Here is a 19185-nt window from a genome sequence, read left to right on the forward strand (position 1 = left end):
CTGTATTTTGTCTTCTTTAAAATTATATACATAAAATACATTTCTATATTTATCTTTTGTTTACACATATTTTAAAATTAGAAATTCAAACACAGAGGCGGATCCAGCAATTTTGAAAAGGGGGGGTTCCAATTGATGAAAATCAATACGTGCAAAATACATTATTTGTCAATAAACAAGGCCTTTTGAACGTTTTCCGTGCGTAAATTTAATGAACATTTATCTCATCAATATCTATTTCACATCCATTTTAATATCAGAGTGCACTGCATTATTGAGCGTTTTGGTTTAGGTAAGGAAGATCTGCATAATTTCCAGCCTTAAAAAAAACCCAAGTCTCCAGCAATGAGAACGTGCGTCTATGCTATGCTTAATAGAAAGAAACACTAAGAAACCAAAGATAATTCAGACTTATTTCGACAAGCTATTATAAAAATGAATTTTTGGTAAAAAAAAAAAAAAAATAAATTATGTTTTTGCTGTTTAAATTCTGAACTATTTATTGACTTTGATTTCTATCGGTTGCTTTCTTAAATAAAGGTCTAAATGATAGGATATGGCGAAAATGGGGATAGTTTATCTGCTGAATAGATGGAACATGTGAAATACAATTGTACAAGCAATAGTCGTCCCAGGGAACTTGATGTGACCTCTGTAATGGGTGAGCCACATCATCCGGCACTAGTACAGATGCGATCTTATTCAGGAAAGTTTTTAAAAGTTGTGCAATTTCATAATGGTTTATATAAACCCCTTACACGGTATTTTGTAACATAATTTCCGATTCTTGGAAACAAAACAAAAAAGGGCTTTCTTTTGTGTTTCATGTGGGTATGAAGGTACGGTATAGCTAGCATTCCAGAAAAATAGCATAACTTGCATAAAATGAACTATAATCGATTTTTTAAAGAAATAGAGTGACAATACATTGTAGATGTAATTATATATAAATCTGTGTTTTTAGCGACACTGCTAAGTTAATTTTTTTTTTAATTTTCCACATGTTTACTCACAGATATGAGCACCGGATGCTGATGGGGAGTACCTTTTTCGATAAAAAAAATTGTTAGGGTTTTTCATATAAGAAATACATGTAAATTACGGTGCGTTGTAAAAAATCTTTAAATTAGCAATTTTAAAAGCATATACTTGAAATAACTACAGTATTTATATTATAAATGGGGACAATTGCCTTTAAATAGGCATTACAAGTTTTCCCAAAAATTTATATGTCCCAGAGAAAGGGGGGGTTCCGACCCCCGGAACCCCCCCTCTGGATCCGCCAATGAAACATGTATATTTACGTCTACCAAGTGTGATTCCCTCTACTTCTACGGAAACTATACTCAGTAGTCAATTCTATTCTCTTTTGAGAAGTGGACAGGCATAGCCTGCCCTACATCCACTTTTGAGAAGTGGACAGGCATAGCCTACATCCATGGATAGCTATGGATGTAGGCTGTGGATGTAGGCTATGCCTGTCCACTTCTCAAAAGAGAATATAGTCAATTCATGCCCCGTTTATCGATTCGACGTAACCTACAGCGACCAAAGAAAACGGTACGGGATGTTTCGCACCTATACATGTTTGGGTGTTGCTAAAACGCGGAACGGAAAACAGAACGGAAAGCGGAACGGAACGGAAAACGGAAAAATACTATGACGTTTATCGCTTAAATATTGTATAGCTTGGACATAAACTTTTACTTTGGAACATTTATTCATATCTTATTATCAAAAAGTTGCTTAATTATTTGATATCATTCCTACGAATGTCTATCAACTAAATCATTGCTTAAAGGAAGTGAACATGAAAAAATTATCAAGGGCTCAAATTTGTCTGTTTGATGTGTATAATGATATCTGAAAACTGTTTAGACAGAGCTTTCCTCAGTAAAAAGATATACCACTTAGAATAACTAATTCTTGCAATCCATGAGCGCTGCCATATTGTTAAAATCATTACCTCCCTGCTGGGTAATCTCTAAGCATCTAAGAGAGGACAGCACTGATGCTGCCGTCAGTGAGACACATTGCATTTTTATTGCACACGTTTAGTAACAGAGATAAAATGCCATCATCAAAATGTGAATGGAAACTTGAAAGGAGTGTAAAGAGTTGTCATTTTAAACAGTGTTTATGGAGGAAGATTTTGGATCTCAGAATGATGCATTCCCACCAGCAGTTAATGTGACATGTAACTAGAATGGAATGTCCGTGGATCAGTGTTATTGTGACCTATTTTTTCTTGCACTCGGGAATTTCTTGTTTATGAGTTTGAACATTATGTGTGCTACATAAATGAGCACACAAGGTGCATTGCACAGCATCCTGACTTTTAAAAAGTGTCTTAGTCCTTTTATTCTTCTGCATGACAGGATAAACAAAAGGTACATATCATCAAGATCTTATGTATAAAAAAAAACAAATCAGAAAAATTTCCAGGGCATTTAAATAAAAAGTAACGGTAAGAAACCCCACAAAGAAAATGGAATTACAATTTTATATTAATTTAAATTGAAATCTAAAAACAGCATTTTATTTATGTAAACACTGACTGCCACATGCATCTCCGTACAAACATCTGGAATGTGATGGTCTTATATTTTACAAATTAATTCATCTATATTCATTTTTTGTACAAATCATAAATAGTTATCTGAGGTTTATTTATAGAAATGTACTAAATCCTTGTCTTCTCATGACAGTGCACAAAATTTTTCTTCACATCAAGGCATATTTTTTCTTCTTAACTTTTATCAACTCTGTACATAAACACTGGCCTAGTTCCAACATTGACCCAGTCACCAGCAGCAATGTGGCTTATCTACGTCAGAGAACAGATGCATGCTGGGAAATAATGGATTACCTCCATAAACCTTTCACTGACTGAGTGTTAAATTGATAAAATCTCTTGATAGAAATAAACAAAAAGGTAACAGATCTCATTTTTAAGTTTCAAAAGGCTTTTAAAATTTATTAAGCAACAATTATTTTTTTCATGTTCACTTCCTTTAATAAAGTACGAAACAGAGAAATGAAATGTACACACATTGTGATTAAATAAGCTATCAAAATACTTTTTAATTATTTTCCTTTTGTAATATTATTGGAAAAATGGTGTAGGGTAGTTTCTTGAAGCGTTTGGTTGTGTTTTTTATGATATGACTTCGAAACTTATTTTAAAAAATTCAAACATGATGTACCCTCATCCACATGGAATTTTTAGTGATCCATACTATTTAAAAAATTTATTAATAGCATTATTTATATCAATAACGTGACCGACGAACAACATCCACTATCAATGTTACGAGGTTTTGCTGCAACATCTGTTTGCTAACGTTTTCGTCTCGCTATATTAAAGATTATTAATCGAAAACAGAATCATTTCATTGGATCACTAACGCTCTAGATGTCCTGCAAAGTCTCCTTTAAATTCTTAAACATCGGAGTTCGTTTACCCATGTGATTGTAAATTCCTGCAACGTAATCCAAAAAGAGAGCTGGAAATGTTGTTTAGTTTGATAAACTGGATCTAGTGGTCAAAGCATATAATGTTAATTGTAAGAAAATCATACATTTTCTCAAAAATAACCTTGAATATGGATACCAGTTTTTACAATATAAGAAAGTACATAAAGTATAACGTTTTAAGCTTGTTTAATACATCTATCAATAAATAAATAACATTACATAATATATTCCGTATTCCATTCCGTTCCGCTTTCCGTTCCGTTTTCCGTTCCGCGTTTTAGCAACACCCATACATGTTTCGCGCTGAGATGGTTCGCACCTATTCTGTTTCGCGCTGAGATGGTTCGCACCGCAATGTTTCACATCGAATACATTCTCAATAATAAATAATTTATGAAACATATACATGTAAATGTTAAGTTAATATTCCAAAATATTATGAAATAAAAATACTTACGGTTTTTTTTCAATTAAATCATTATTGATGTGCCTGCACGTGGCACAAATTGATATATTCAATTCAGTAACAGATTAATGTTATGATTAGTAATGCAGTAATACCGGTAACTATTCGAAAACCATATTACTAATTATTCTCTGAAATAACACAATGATTAATTCATATAATTAATTGCACAAACAATTAAGTCATTAGGAATTATCAATTACCAATAGCTTAGACAACATCCTCTAAATTTGGCAATTAAATCTTTAATGAAATTTTTTTAACATTCTCTGGTGAACAATACTAGAAAGCAACTGTAAAAAAAAATGTTACCGGTATAACTGCATTACTAATCATAACATTAATCTGTTATTGAATTGAATATATCAATCTGTGCCACGTGCAGGCACATCAATAATGCTTTAATTGAAAAATTCGGAGAACACACCAAAAAAAAAATGTATATAGTATATTAATTATACAAACAATCGTTTGCAAGTTGTTTTAAAAGATAATTTATGAATTTCTTTTTTTTACCACTATGTACAAGATCCACAATTAGTGTGTCTCTGAATATTTATCTCAGATTATTTCTTATAATAGGAGTAATGATTCTGTATATAGAACTAGATGTGTGTTATTTTCGTGTGTATTTTTCAGTAATTTGTATGTCATTCTCCAATGACGAAATTATTAATTAATAAATATATGGGAATGGAAATTACACATGTATCAAACAATTTCACACATTACTTTTATTCATAAGTAGTACAAAAATGGTAGTTGAATGGATGCAGAGACGGCAATTTAAAGTTTAAAGCAGAAAAGTGATGTAATTAAATTGTCCCCACCTTTAGATCTGTAGTACATAATTACATGCAATAACACCCCTAATTTTTCATTAAAATACAGGTAAATCTCAAGAGAAAGTCATGCTATAATTGTTATCACAACACAATTAATACTTCTTGTTCTGAACCTATATAATAACGCAATGGCTTCAAAGGCCTCATAAAAAAACCCACCGCGAAAACAGGGAAAAAAAACCCGTTATACTAGTGGCGCATATTATATTAAATGCAAACACCGTTTTAATGGTTTTTTTAAAAACTTATTTCAATTCTTATATAGATTATAATTAATTTTAGAGCAATAATAAAACGAGAAAAATATCTTAATACAGTGAGATGTTATTTTGCATGTTGACATAATTTATCTTGCATGTAGGGGGGCAGAAAAATCACAATACATCTAACGCGGGTTATGTATTTTTTTCTGCAATGTCGCCACCTTCAGCCTATAATATATAATTAATTCACAATGATAATTCGTCCACCTTTTAAAATAAAAATTGAGTAGAAATTAACAATTGAACGTTAAGCATTAATTGGTAGTCATGTGTCGATTTTATTAATGAAATGAAGTATTCATTGTTTGAATAACTGATAAACATTTTAACAGATAAACGAATTAAAGATATTTCATAAAAAACGTTTTTCCTTCTGCCCAAAGCAAGTGTTCAATAAAAAAAAAATATATATATAAGCCATAAGAGAATTTGCAATGACCAGGTTCCCATATTCTTAAAGGTCAAAACGACAGAAAAGTTCGAAACAATAAGAATTTTTCATCCTTTATTGAAATAAGAAGATTACTACGAATAACTTTACGTTCAAGTTAACCATATTGTGTGCACTCTTGCTTGCGATCAATCCGGGTACGCACAGACTTCACAGGTGGTTACTTCCGCTACACGTCGCAACAAGAACAACATCGACTGTGTATAGACTACAGACAGACACATCACACATCATGTCTGCTAATGGTAGAGGAAACATGAGACCGCAGTCTCGCTCTCCACCATTCCTTATCACTGGTCTAGTGGTAGCGCTGGTTATCCTGGGCGCGAACTACTGGAACATGTCTTCGAACAACGCATCTCTCTCTGCAGAAGTAGCCGACCTGCAAGACCAGATACGAATCTTAGCATCGAAGAAGAACAACTACGAGCGGAAGAGCGACAACGCAATGCTAAGGATAAGGGACATAGAGAAAAATGTAAACTCTAAAGACCAAGAAGTGAAAAGCTTGAAGATTGAACTGAAAGAGTTGGGGTCTGCGAAAGACGCATGCACAAATAAGCTGGTGAGTGGTGCAAATAGGCCCCCAGAAATGACCCATCTAGGAAACATAGGGGTGTTGTAGGTATTTAGTTAGTCTGTAGATGTTGCTCCTGGTCTGAAAGAAAATTGGATGGATGACGGTTTGAGCTGGGAGCTGCAGTTCTTTGCATGATAGAAAGTTGCAATTTATAATGCACAACAATTTGTACTAGTTTTGGACAATCTGATTTAAATCAGATCCTCGATCCGCTCCTTGTTATACTATTGTCGTTTCATGTGTAGTGACAGTAGAAATACAAGAAGCAGATCGAGGATCTGATTTTAATTAGATTGTAGTTTTAGACTGATTAATCTTATTTTCAAACTAATTCTGTACAAAAACTACAAATATTTGATTCTGAAAAATACTTTGTACATTTTGCTACAGATATCTTCACTTTACTTGGCTCTTCTAGTCTTTTAAACACCATCGCCAGTCCTGTAAAGTGCATGAAGTACATGTACTGGTAGCGTAGTTTGTTCACATGTAATAATGACAACCCAGTATCTGCACTTAAATTAAACATACTTAATTTTTCAAGGTTGTTTAGCATGTTTAAGAGAATTTAGAGAAAATCTGAAGCAAAGAAAGCAACAACATTCGGTACATTATCTATAAAAATTAAATGATACTTAAGTTTCCACAGAAAATATGAAAATAAGGTATATCAGTCCAAAACTAGTGCTAGTTTTTGTGCGCCGTTAATTGCAATTTAACACAATCATTATGTCTTATAAGGAACTATACAGATCATCCATCCAAATTTTTTCGGATCGGGAGCTACAGACCTGCAACAAATTTAGATAGACTGTGGTTTAGCCAGTTCCAAATAGGGTAATATTAATATGACTGCTGTAAAGATATGACTCACAATGTGGACATCATTTTTAAGCTTAACTTTTTAATGAAGTAGAATTATCAGATGGAAAACAAAAACATTAACATCAAGGAACTGATCTTTTAGATACTGAATAAAGTATTATTAAGTTTTATTACCGCGGCATTTATATGAATTAAATTGATAAACAATGTAAGAAGAGATAAAAATAAATTCGGAATAACATAATTCTCATCTGCTATTTCCGAAGACAAAACTTATATTTACGTTTTATGTCTGAAATCTGATGTCGTGATCTAGACTGAGCATGCAATGTTAAGTTAAACTTTGGCTAATGATTTGAGTAGACAAGCAGGCGGATCCTACTGTGTGTGTTTTAAATAAATTTGTTCTACAAAAATCAAACTGCACTGTGTTAAATCTGCGTTCGGTCCAACGGTCACACCGTTTACATATTAGAATTATGCTGAATTCACGAAACAGGTGTCCCACACCTCTAATTAAAAGAGTGTCAAGACAACTGCATTAATTGCGATTACGCAGTAGTTGTCTGAGTGTTTGCAGAATTGATAAAGCCATAAATCCACTGAGGTCATTGTGAATCTTTTTCAGACACAGAATGAAGATAATTTGAATGGTTTACAGCAGGAATTGGCCACATATAAAGGTAAGAGCTTATCTTACGTCAGATTTAGAGGAAAAAGTGAACTGACCATTTGTCCTTATTAACAAGAAGGATAATATGCTACACAATTCTTACATGACACAAGACTTGTTTATCTTGCATACCATTTGAATTCTGTAAATTAATTCTACATTGTCAAATAGTAATAAAAGTTTTGTTTACGAATTAAGCTGACCTTGACTCTAATATAGTTATAAACCGTAGTGTTTAAATATTTGAGAGATTTGTCAGAAGGGTTACCATTCATGTATATGCCATACAGGTAGTTTTTACCATATTAAGTACGAGATAAAGATGTACAAATTGTATTGCGTTAAATATCATGGTGAGTTAAAATGTTTGATATGTTATATTTCTTCCGTTTTTCAGAAAAGTTGGGAAAGTATGAGTCTGAGGTCAAGAAGGAAGAAAATAGCCCAAATTGTGATAAGTAAGTAAAAAAAGCAATTAGAAATAATACATGATAGTTTGTTAGAGATGAGGATGATTTACATGTAGAAATAGCTAATGTGAAGTTCAAGACTGTCTTGATTTGTTATTGCCATTCTTGTTGTCCAATGAAATGTCATTTATTTTTTGGGGGCTATTACTTGAGCATATTATATAATGAAAGCGAGGTACAACTCTCTTGCTGTCAGGCCCAGTTTAATAAGTTTTGATAAGTTACAATACTTTATCATATAAAACAATTACTCCTTTTTTTATATTAATATGATTCCATGAGTGATTTCACTGCGTTCTGGCTATTAGTGATCATTATGGCAACTCTGCCCTCACGCAGCTCTTCATCACCTCTGTAGATAATGGCATGGCCCGAGGCCAATCTCGTATCAATCATAGCAGTTCCGCTGGGCTTGTTATAAGCCACACGAGCAGGCTAGGGGTTGGAATTGGTTGACAGAGGCTATAACAGGGGCATACAGTGAGGAGCAGATTATAAACAATGGGAGCTTATCCCCATTGTCACCCCTTTGCTATAACAACCTTTGGAACCATTATTCATTACATTGGCTAAAAGAGCCTAGCAATTATTGTACATTTTTCTATAACACTATCTCATTTTGATGAAGTATATAAGCATGAGTATGAGTATAAACTTCATCTTCCTCATCACTTGAATCTTTTAGTTTTTAACCGGGTTTTCCAACGGAAAAATCCGGTTATTAAAATGGTGAAAATGGCGGGCGGGTGGGCGGGCGGGCGGCTGCCAAAAGGGTACCCTCATTGTACGGATAACTCCTCCTACAGTTTTCAAGATAGGAAGTTGTTCTTTTGCAGATCAATTGTACATATATCAGAGGTGTGCATATTGCAAGGATTTTGATTTCCGATAATTTATCGAAAAAATACCAGCTTTTGAACTTAGTCATTTTTTGGCAAAATTTTGCATATAGGGTACCCTCATTGTACGGATAACTCCTCCTACAGTTTTTAAGATAGGAAGTTGTTCTTTTGCAGATCAATTGTACATATATCAGAGGTGTGCATATTGCTAGGATTTTGATTTCTGATAATTTATGAAAAAAATACCAGCTTTTGAACTTAGTCATTTTTTGGCAAAATATTGCATATAGGGTACCCTCATTGTACGGATAACTCCTCCTACAGTTCTCAAGATAGGAAGTTGTTCTTTTGCAGATCAATTGTACATATATCAGAGGTGTGCATATTGCTAGGATTTTGATTTCTGATAATTTATGAAAAAAATACCAGCTTTTGAACTTAGTCATTTTTTGGCAAAACATTGCATATAGGGTACCCTCATTGTACGGATAACTCCTCCTACAGTTTTTAAGATAGGAAGTTGTTCTTTTGCAGATCAATTGTTCATATATCAGAGGTGTGCATATTGCTAGGATTTTGATTTCTGATAATTTATGAAAAAAATACCAGCTTTTGAACTTAGTCGTTTTTTGGCAAAACATTGCATATAGGGTACCCTCATTGTACGGATAACTCCTCCTACAGTTCTCAAGATAGGAAGTTGTTCTTTTGCAGATCAATTGTACATATATCAGAGGTGTGCATATTGCTAGGATTTTGATTTCTGATAATTTATGAAAAAAATACCAGCTTTTGAACTTAGTCATTTTTTGGCAAAACATTGCATATAGGGTACCCTCATTGTACGGATAACTCCTCCTACAGTTTTTAAGATAGGAAGTTGTTCTTTTGCAGATCAATTGTTCATATATCAGAGGTGTGCATATTGCTAGGATTTTGATTTCTGATAATTTATGAAAAAAATACCAGCTTTTGAACTTAGTCATTTTTTGGCAAAACATTGTATATAGGGTACCCTCATTGTACGGATAACTCCTCCTACAGTTTTTAAGATAGGAAGTTGTTCTTTTGCAGATCAATTGTTCATATATCAGAGGTGTGCATATTGCTAGGATTTTGATTTCTGATAATTTATGAAAAAAATACCAGCTTTTGAACTTAGTCATTTTTTGGCAAAATGTTGCATATAGGGTACTCCATTTCACTGGATACGTGTTGATAGGATTATGGATACAGTTCACATAAAAGAAAACCCGGTTTGCTGTCACATTGACAGCTTTTCTCTTGTTACAATGTAGCATACTTTATATTGCTAACCAAAACTTATTGTATATGATCCATCCTTGACAAGTGTTAAAGGAGTAAAATTTATGACTAAATGAATGACATATTTCCCTCAGTATATGTAAAGAGAAGACGAGAGAGCTGTTTGCTCTGATGGAGAAGTTAAACTACCACCAGGCCCTGCTAGGACTCAGTCAGAATGGGGTCGACATTCTGGACTTCAAGGACAAGATTGGGGCCAAGTAAGTTATACAACTTTGTTCAACGGTATGGACACTGTATAGAATTATCACTTCATTGTGCAATGCTTATACACGTTCAAATATGTAAGTTTTGCATACCTCTAATATTCAGCTGATTGTTATTTTTCATGAGTTGAATCATAAAACATATAATATTTCAATAAGCTGTAAATATTGGTGGTTTTATGACAGTTTGAGTTGTTCTGAGAGCTTTTGATTTCTTTGTAGGGAAGGTAGTCTGAACCAGACTGGTCTCTCTCAAGGTGGCCAACAAAAACAACAACAGCAATCACAACAACAACAAAAAGATCAACAACAACAAGGACCGAGCATGGGATCTGGCCCTGTACAACAACAACAACAACAACAGGGGCCGGGGTCCCAGCAGAGCCTCCAGAAACCAGCTGTTGGATTGAGCGCCGGATCTGGCACTGTACAGCCAGGTAGCCCTCAGACTAGCACCAAGAAGCCAGAGAGATTGGCCACAGGGTCTATTATGGATGTTAAGTTAGGCGGCGGTGGTAAACCTCTTGGGTCCCAAGTTGATCAGGGTGGGGTCAGGCAGAATCTAGGCAAAGGTTCAAACATAAACGGTTCCACTCAGAGTCCAAAGGATCAGAAAACACCAAAAGGTATAAGTATATACCAGCCTTGCTGAGGAAAAGGGTAGTTATTTAAATAGAATTCATTCTAAAGAGCCATAAGTACGTATATCCCAAACCAGATATCTGATGTAAAATTAAGGGGTGTGGAGGGGGTGGATTTACTAATAATGTAGAAATTTGTTGCCATCATTCAATAATATTATTCATCTGCATGCATTTTATCATTTTAACATCATTCTGCGGAAGAAATGCACAGTATTTCATTTGCTTTCGAATTTTATGCTTACTTGGTGAAATGATGATTGCTTTATTAAAGGGTGATGGTTTTTGTTTTTGTTAGTTGATGTCTCCAATCAGGTGGAAGGGAATAAGAATCTATCGGGTGTAATAATGTATTCCTCAAAGAACAAATCACAGAATGTAGACTTTAAACCTAAAGATGCTTTAGCTGAGGCAGGCGTGAAAAATGTTCTTCCATCTGCAAAAATTAGATTAATGAATGCTGGAAGAAGTGTGGTGGAAATGGATGAGAATAAAAGGAATGAAAGTATTGGGAAACAGGAAACAGGGAAACAGGAAGAAGCCAAGAAAAGGAAGAATGTAGGGACAGGGAATAAGTATGACGATGTCGAAGATGACGATCAGTATGTCGATGAGAAAGACCCTAAAGGACAGCTAGACAGCCCCAAAAAAGAAGTCAAAGGCCAGGAAAAACCCATGGAGGTATAGAGTGCTAAACAAAACACAATTATTCCCAAAAAAACATGTATGTATATAGGTACTAACAATTAAGAGACTCCTGTACACAAAACACACCTCAAAAATAACCAGGAAAATGAGCCATTCAAACCACCCTTATACACCAACCCACCATAAGCAGTAATATGGAGGTTCCTGCCCCCAATACATGTATGTAGTTATAGAACTGTAGAACATCTACATGTAATAACAAAATATTTCTCAAAACATTCATCTCAAAAACATGGGGGTGCAAAAAATTAACAAACAAGTGCTGAAACACACCCATTCCCCATGTTAACAAGAATGAAGGGAGGGGTGGGGTGGGGTGGGGGAGTACTGGACCAAGTAGTAACAAATCATGTTCACCACCCCTAGAAACAAGCCTACACAATGCAGAGTACTAGCAAATTTCCCTTAAATATCTCCCATAGTCTGGTTTAAAACATACAAAGGGATCTACAGATTTTCACACCATATTTTACTCTATGAGGCAAAGAAAGCAAATGTTTCAGATCTCACACTCTCCCAGTCAAAAAGTTTACACTTCATTAACAGCTGGTTGAATGGTATATAGCGTTATGTAAGTGGTAGTTGGGTTTCTCAAGCTGCATGTGTCTCTTAGTGCATGGCATTTTTCTTATTTGTCTATTTAATAAAAAGATTTATACCCTGTAGATTATTTTACAGGTAATTTTGATGTGGACCTCTGTATATGACCTTTAGCTCTGTTGTTTCAGGATCCCGACGCTGATTACCAAGATGAAGAAGATGATCCAGCTCAGAAGTTAGAGGTAAATTAAGTCACAATTACTAGTCACTGGCTAGGAATTGGGTAAAAGGGACCCAAGAATTACGCAACTAAGGCAAAATAGTTCTTGAATTCCCTTTCGAATTTTGGGCATTTCTCCCCATGACTGGGACTGAAATTTATTTATAACGGTAAATGAGTATGATTTCTGACTGTCTCAGTTTTGTAATAATACAAGGTTATTTGAATTTCAAGATTGCAAAAAGATGATTGTGTCTTTATATGTAATCATGGGGAGAAGATACAAACATTCAACACCTAAACTGTTTGAATAAACATTACCCAAGATTGTTTATTTTATGGATGGTTTAATTAGAAAACCATGTGTGATCATGGGGATACATGTAGTGTTTCCTTATGTGAGTGTGTGTCAGTTTGTATGTACTTTGTAATGGGCAAATAATACTGTTTAAATACCCAGTTTCATTATTCTACCATATAAATACATCTTATAATGGGAAACTTGGTTTTCATTTTCTTTCTTTTTTATGGTAATTGGTTCATGATACACAAGTGACAATGGCTTTTCAAGTACCTTTATTAATATTGTATGCTTTTCTAATTTTTTTTATATCATTTCTTATTTAAATTTTTTTTTCAGATTAAACACAGGAAATTGGAAAATAAGATTGATAGTCTTCAGGAAAACGGGAATTAAATTATAGAGGAAAAAAGAAAAGAGTAAAGAAGGTCACAACAAATCTGCTCAGTGGATCATCAGTATCAACAATGGGACATGGATATGCATGTAAATGTATTTGTACATGTATATAAATTAATTAAGATGTACTTGAATATCGAGATGGAGGAGGGGGAGGGGGTTAGGCGCTGGTAATTTTTATACTTGACTAAATTTTAGGAAGGGGTGGGGATGTTAAGGTTACTTTAATAAAACTTGGTATATGTAAATTCTAAAAAGGCATGCTCTGAGATTGGCAGATCTTCTAAAATCATGACCATTTTTATGAGGCGAAAAAAAGCCAGTTACAGTAGAATTTTGATATCCCGAACACTGATATTTAATTTTTGAGTCCAAACTACTTATTTTTTAAAGTATTTTATCCTGGATATCTCGAAGTTTTTATAACAGTCCCATCTAGTTTGAGATAACAAAGTTTGTCTGTATGTTCACATCACAAAATCTCAGATCCAAATTTCTCCTGCTCATAGATATTGCCAATGAGTTTGTCTGAAGATGTTACACAGGTCATATACTTATTTTTCTAGATCAATTAACCTGGGGATTTAACATTTTTAGCCACTAGCATACTTATAATGAAGGTACATTCCCCCTTGTGTTCAGTCAGCGGGGCTAATGTGGAGTTTGCAATGTCACTGATGTGTGGTTATAACTTTCATGCCTCCTTTTACATCATCACCTCAGAGATCTCATTATTTTATCATATCCATCATTCTAAAGAATGGCGTCAACTTTTTTTGTCATCTACTTACATGAAATAGTATTTATATATTTTTTTTTACAAATCATATTGCATGCAAAGTAAGTGACTGTCTTTTTTATGAGATTATGTATGATTAAATGTCCTCAAATTCAGAGGATGTGATAGAAAAAAAAATTGTACAAATACCTGTTCTGTTTTCTTGGCACATGTACCAAGCTATTGTCAATTTATATCACGTACCCCAATAGTACCAGGCTCCGTCGTCACTAATTTTCCTCAAGTCAATACTCAGCCTCAAATCTGAGGTTTGACCTCAAGTTTATGCACTTTCCTTTACAGAATTTGAGTTGAGGAATGAGTTGAGGGATTTGAAAACTTTGGTGACGGTGGAGCCAGCACTTCCTGGAACTTACAATAATGTGTGCTGTGAAAGTACTGAATGAACCTTCCATAATCATTTCTTCGCCCTTTTATTTTATTATAAGTTTCCATTTCCTTTTTGTTACATTCCATTGTCATTTATTCAGGTATTTTCCTTTTTTCTCCCTATTCCATGTGTGATGAGGATGCTTCAAGCATAATATTTGTTTGGTACCGTACTTGTGTTGTACTGTTGTACATGAAGGATCTATTTCTAGGTGTCGAGTTTATCTATTTATAGGTGTCATGTTCGATTTTAGTCTATTACTGTAGATTCCTCTTAATGCCAGGAGTTATATCCATACGAGATAGGAAGAAGCACCTGTTGCGGATTTTGAAATCTCACCAATTTTGTGACAGATATATATGAATTAATATGAAATTATGATAAAACTGCTGTGCTTTTAATTAAATACCAAATGCCAGTTTCTCAGAAATTTGAACTGGCATTAATATTAAAGGAATCTACAGTATTAACGGGGACCAAGGCAAACGATGGCCTACATTACATATGTATACAACATTGTCATGTTTTGTGTTACAAAAATCCAATAATTATTTTACTTATGCGTTTGTGAAAGTAATATGTTTGTTATATAAAAATTATATCCATTTGGAGTTTGCTTTTGTCTTTGTTTTATACATTTTAATGGTCTTTAGAGGGAGTATTCATTGTACAATTCAAATTTGTATGATAATCAGAGGGAGTATTCATTTTGAATTATCTTCAGAGGGAGTATTCATTTTTGATGATCTTCAGAGGGAGTATTCATTGCACTGTACATACATGTATTTGGTGTTTGAGGGGAGTGTTCATTGTACTGTACACATTTAGATGATCTATTACAGGACATTTGTTATGTGGCTTTATGAAATCCATATTTTCTATTGCATTTAAATACATTTATTATTAGAAGCACAGTTACGTCTTGTTAATTTTTTTCTATGAAGTTCTTACAAGTGTTTGCACTTTTTCAATGTTTAGTTGCTGACAAGGATTATCAATGCAGGGCTACATGTACACTATACATTGTAGTAATTGTTGTTTTATTCCTGCAGTACTGTGATAATCCAATTGTTTAACGTACGGTTAGGGGTTTTCTATCATTACATCCTCTGTGATACATGATATGCATTTGTTGTTGTGAGGTCGTCCAACTTTAGGCCATTCATTGAACAAATATACATGTATCTATATTTTTTTATGATCAGAAATGGTGTCCATGTATGTGTCTATAATCTAAATACATGTAAGTACCCAGTAGCTTTTTTCAACAACAACAATATTACAAATTAAATCATCTATGGGGACTGTATTTGTTGTGGTGTAAATCTCTCTGTAACCTGTACATACTTTTGTTTAAGCTGAACACAACACAGACATTACCTGGCTTTTTTTTTTATTTATTATCTATTTTGAATAGAAGACTTTTTTATAGTTCTTTCTTTCAAGACATGCAACTGTATCACGGTTTTTGAATATTTGAATAAACCAATTTATTAATAGACCTTTGTTGAATGTGTCTTGTTTATTCATTGCATTCTGGTTAGATGTAAACATGTACTATCAAGCTGCATCCTAGGGATAAAAGAGGCAGAAAAAAGAGTTCCATTAAAAATTATCTGGATTTTCACCGAAACTGGTTTCAAAAATTATATTTCAAAAATTATTTGATTTTGCCCCTTTCTTAGCTCTTTTACAATTGAATAATTATTTTTCAAATTTTCATCAACCTAATGATATAGCAAATAAAATATTGCATTAACATTTTTAAAATGAATAAAATTTACAAAAAATGTGTATAAAATTATATATATGCAAAATATTTTAATATCAGCAATTTAAGTGTTCATGTATTTTCAATAAGATAATATAGGAAATTGCATAATCTAGTATCTTGTAAAAATGCCTGGTAAGGTACCCTAATTGTTTGCAAAAAATCTTGTCAAAGAAGTATTAAATAACAAATTCCTTGGAAAAGTTATATAAAATTGAGGAACGCGTTGTCTGACTTTTTACTTGGTTTCATATGAACACAGCTATATGAACTATTGTACTATTAATCAACCTGCATCCAAGTGATAAAAGAGACAGAAAAAAATCATTAAAAAAAAAGATATATGATTTTTTCAAAATTTTTCACTGGCAGTAATTGACATCAGAAGTGATACTAATCAGTCAAAATTGACATTTTTCCTTACCTTTTGAACAAGGGAAAAATTGTTCACCAATACTGGTATTACATTGTATTCGATGTACCGTACATCTATCATGAAAATATTTTGCTTGTTCAAGCATGCACTCAATGCTTTTTTGAATAAAAAACTGTACTAAGTTTGAAAACAGGTTTTTATGCAAAAAACATAAATTTTTTGGGAAAAGTGGACTTTATGATGTCATACCTCTAAATTGTGGGCATTTGGATCAAAACTATTATTTTGAAAAAGCATCAGTCATGTATTTCGATTCTGTACAAAGAAAATCAAGAATTACAGTAAAATGAAGATGTTGCAATTTTAGGGAGCTATTTTAGGCCCTTATCATATTTAGTCGTTTCATGGTTTGGTAGTGATGTTTTTGTAAAGAACAAAAATCTGTTGGTCTTAGTAAGTTGAGCTTGTATAATGCAGAGTAATGGTTTACTCAAAGTATTAACGTTATACATGTAGTTCTTCCTAGCTGTTCAAAGAACAGCTGATACCATTATTTTTCAGTACAAATTGTCAGATAGAGTGGTCTTTCTTTGAGTTGTTGTGATGGAGATCTCGAGTTTCATTTTCAATCAGTTGACAATTTTGTGTGTGTCCTCAATGAATTGTAAAACAAAAACTTGTCCTTACCATAGGTTCAAAAGTTATACAGATCAAACAGGTACATAATGAATAAATCCCTAATTTCCAACTAAAGTGTTGGAAACATTATATATACCTGAGGCTCATCCATCCTTATAAAATACATGGCATTGTCAGTTTAAACTTGCATGCCTGACCCATTTGAATAAGAAACTGTCTGAATTATGTCAAACTTTGCTCTTATCTTCAGTTTAACATTGTGTTTGTCACATTAATGACATTAACTTGCATGTACAAGAAGTTTTTAATTCTAAATGTATTATTTTTTAACAGCTAGTGCAAATATCAAAATAAAAATAAGGAACTTTTCCAACTATGCTCAATTTTAATATATTCAAAATTTTAATTCCCAACATAGTTCATTCAATCCTCCATTTCTTTATCGTCCATTAAATTTGTGGACAGAGAATATTAGGTTCATATCATTCAAATGTTTAGTAACTGTCTTCTGTATAGAGTACATCAGTGTATGGGTTAACAAGGACACCCTGTCCCTGTAAGTTGTCATGATTACAACTCTGTCCATACAGAACTTGTTATAAGCTGATCAGGCCAAGGCGACTGCCTCGTACCTCTGTAGAATATCTGTCCATGTTGCCGCTCGTCTGAAGTCCGAGGTGTGCTTCAAACCAATCTCAGCAGCTGAGGAAAGAAAATGTCAAACTTCGAATACCAAAAAACGATTCACCATTTTGAATGTGGATGGTTTGCAATTGATGGTTTATAAAAAGGACATCAGTTGCTTTACCTGAGAGAGGTGGGGATAATTCTGGATGTTTTCTGTGCATCACAGCCAGCCAGTCCATTACCTACAAGTAAAAATCACTCTATGCAATGGAGCTGCTTTACTCTTTTATAACCTTGTTGATCCCTTGGTTTCACATGACATGAGAGAATCCCCTATCAATAACTACTAAGATCTTACCTTGGGTGAAATTTGACTCCATGGCTCTCCTTCTAACCCAGAAACGTAGGATGGGAAGAAATCTAGTGGACGCCCAGGGCACCTGCTCAAAGTCAGGTCATGACCCTCAGGGAAAGAAGGACAGGTATTCATAAGGTAGTTAGGGTTAACATTGTACACAAGACCAGATGAGGACGAGGTCCATATACTGATGGCTGCAGCTGCCAATTTGATTGCAAACTCCACAACCTGTCAACACAAATACAGCAAGCCATAGTGGATATAATGATTGGCAGGTGCCAGGTATGTCTTACCTGCTACCATTCAAGACAAGATCTGTTTCTTCAAATACTTTATAATTATAAATTAGTAAGTGCATGATGACCCTGTTTTATTAATATTAAAAAAAAATTACATGAGAGTGGAACCGTAGTTAATTTACAAATTTCTTTGTCCCCATCAATGTCTAGACTCCTAGTTAAAGGAATCAACTGGATAAATGAAGCAATACTTAATGGATACCGTCAATCCAGGTGTTTTTTTTGTGTTTCACAAAAAAATTCAAAAATGGGGATATGTGTAACATTTTTAATTTGCGTCAATCCATCATTGGGATTTGAAAAGTTTCTTATAGAAAATAATAATAAAGGATATAATTTCTGCATATTCAATAGTTTGTGATGTAAAAGTGATTGCGAAGTAAACGAAAATAAGATCATCGCAAAATTTACCGTATAAACAGTATAAGGAAACATTGTAAAGCTGGTTCAGAGGTATTGGAATCCAGATCATTAAGGTCTTCCGTTACAACGGAAGACCTTCTAGTGATTGTAATGTTTTTAAGGTCTTCCGTTTCCAACGGAAGACCTTATAGTGATTGTAATGTTTTTTATTATTATTATTTTTTTTTTCCCCTTTTTTGTCCACAAGATTTCTCAGAGATGGATGGATAGATTTTCTTGAAATTTTCAGGACTGATAGAAAATGATAATATCTCTAGGCGTTTTTTTCATTTTGTCAAAATTCACTTCCT

At 33.7% G+C, this 19185-nt stretch overlaps 2 protein-coding genes across 3 annotated transcripts in view; one reads left to right on the forward strand and one right to left on the reverse strand.

The window, feature by feature from the left end:
- The first annotated feature begins 5601 nt into the window (after positions 1 to 5601).
- Positions 5602 to 15903, forward strand: LOC105333652 (protein GOLM2). Of its 2 annotated transcripts, none has more exons than XM_020069465.3 (8): positions 5602 to 6067; positions 7536 to 7590; positions 7978 to 8038; positions 10293 to 10418; positions 10647 to 10861; positions 11364 to 11746; positions 12502 to 12555; positions 13174 to 15903. In XM_020069465.3, exons 1-8 carry the CDS (start codon positions 5735 to 5737, stop codon positions 13228 to 13230), a joined length of 1284 nt encoding a protein of 427 aa, XP_019925024.3. In that variant the 5' UTR covers positions 5602 to 5734; the 3' UTR covers positions 13231 to 15903. The 2 variants fall into 2 exon arrangements, with proteins under 2 accessions (XP_019925024.3, XP_011435022.3); XM_011436720.4 differs by having other exon boundaries at positions 5603 to 6067; positions 10647 to 11050.
- Positions 15904 to 17553: 1650 nt separating this feature from the next.
- LOC105347554 (focadhesin) overlaps positions 17554 to 19185 on the reverse strand; it is a 125061-nt gene continuing 123429 nt past the window's right edge. Inside the window, exons 38-40 of the mRNA XM_034467150.2 lie at positions 18174 to 18401; positions 17997 to 18057; positions 17554 to 17890 (exon numbers count right to left, since the gene is read on the reverse strand). Coding sequence (XP_034323041.2) covers positions 17796 to 17890; positions 17997 to 18057; positions 18174 to 18401 — 384 coding nt within the window. The 3' untranslated portion in view covers positions 17554 to 17795. The remainder of the gene's footprint in view (positions 17891 to 17996; positions 18058 to 18173; positions 18402 to 19185) is intronic.

This window comes from Magallana gigas, chromosome 6 (genome assembly GCF_963853765.1).
Source record: "Magallana gigas chromosome 6, xbMagGiga1.1, whole genome shotgun sequence".
NCBI lineage: Eukaryota > Metazoa > Mollusca > Bivalvia > Ostreida > Ostreidae > Magallana > Magallana gigas.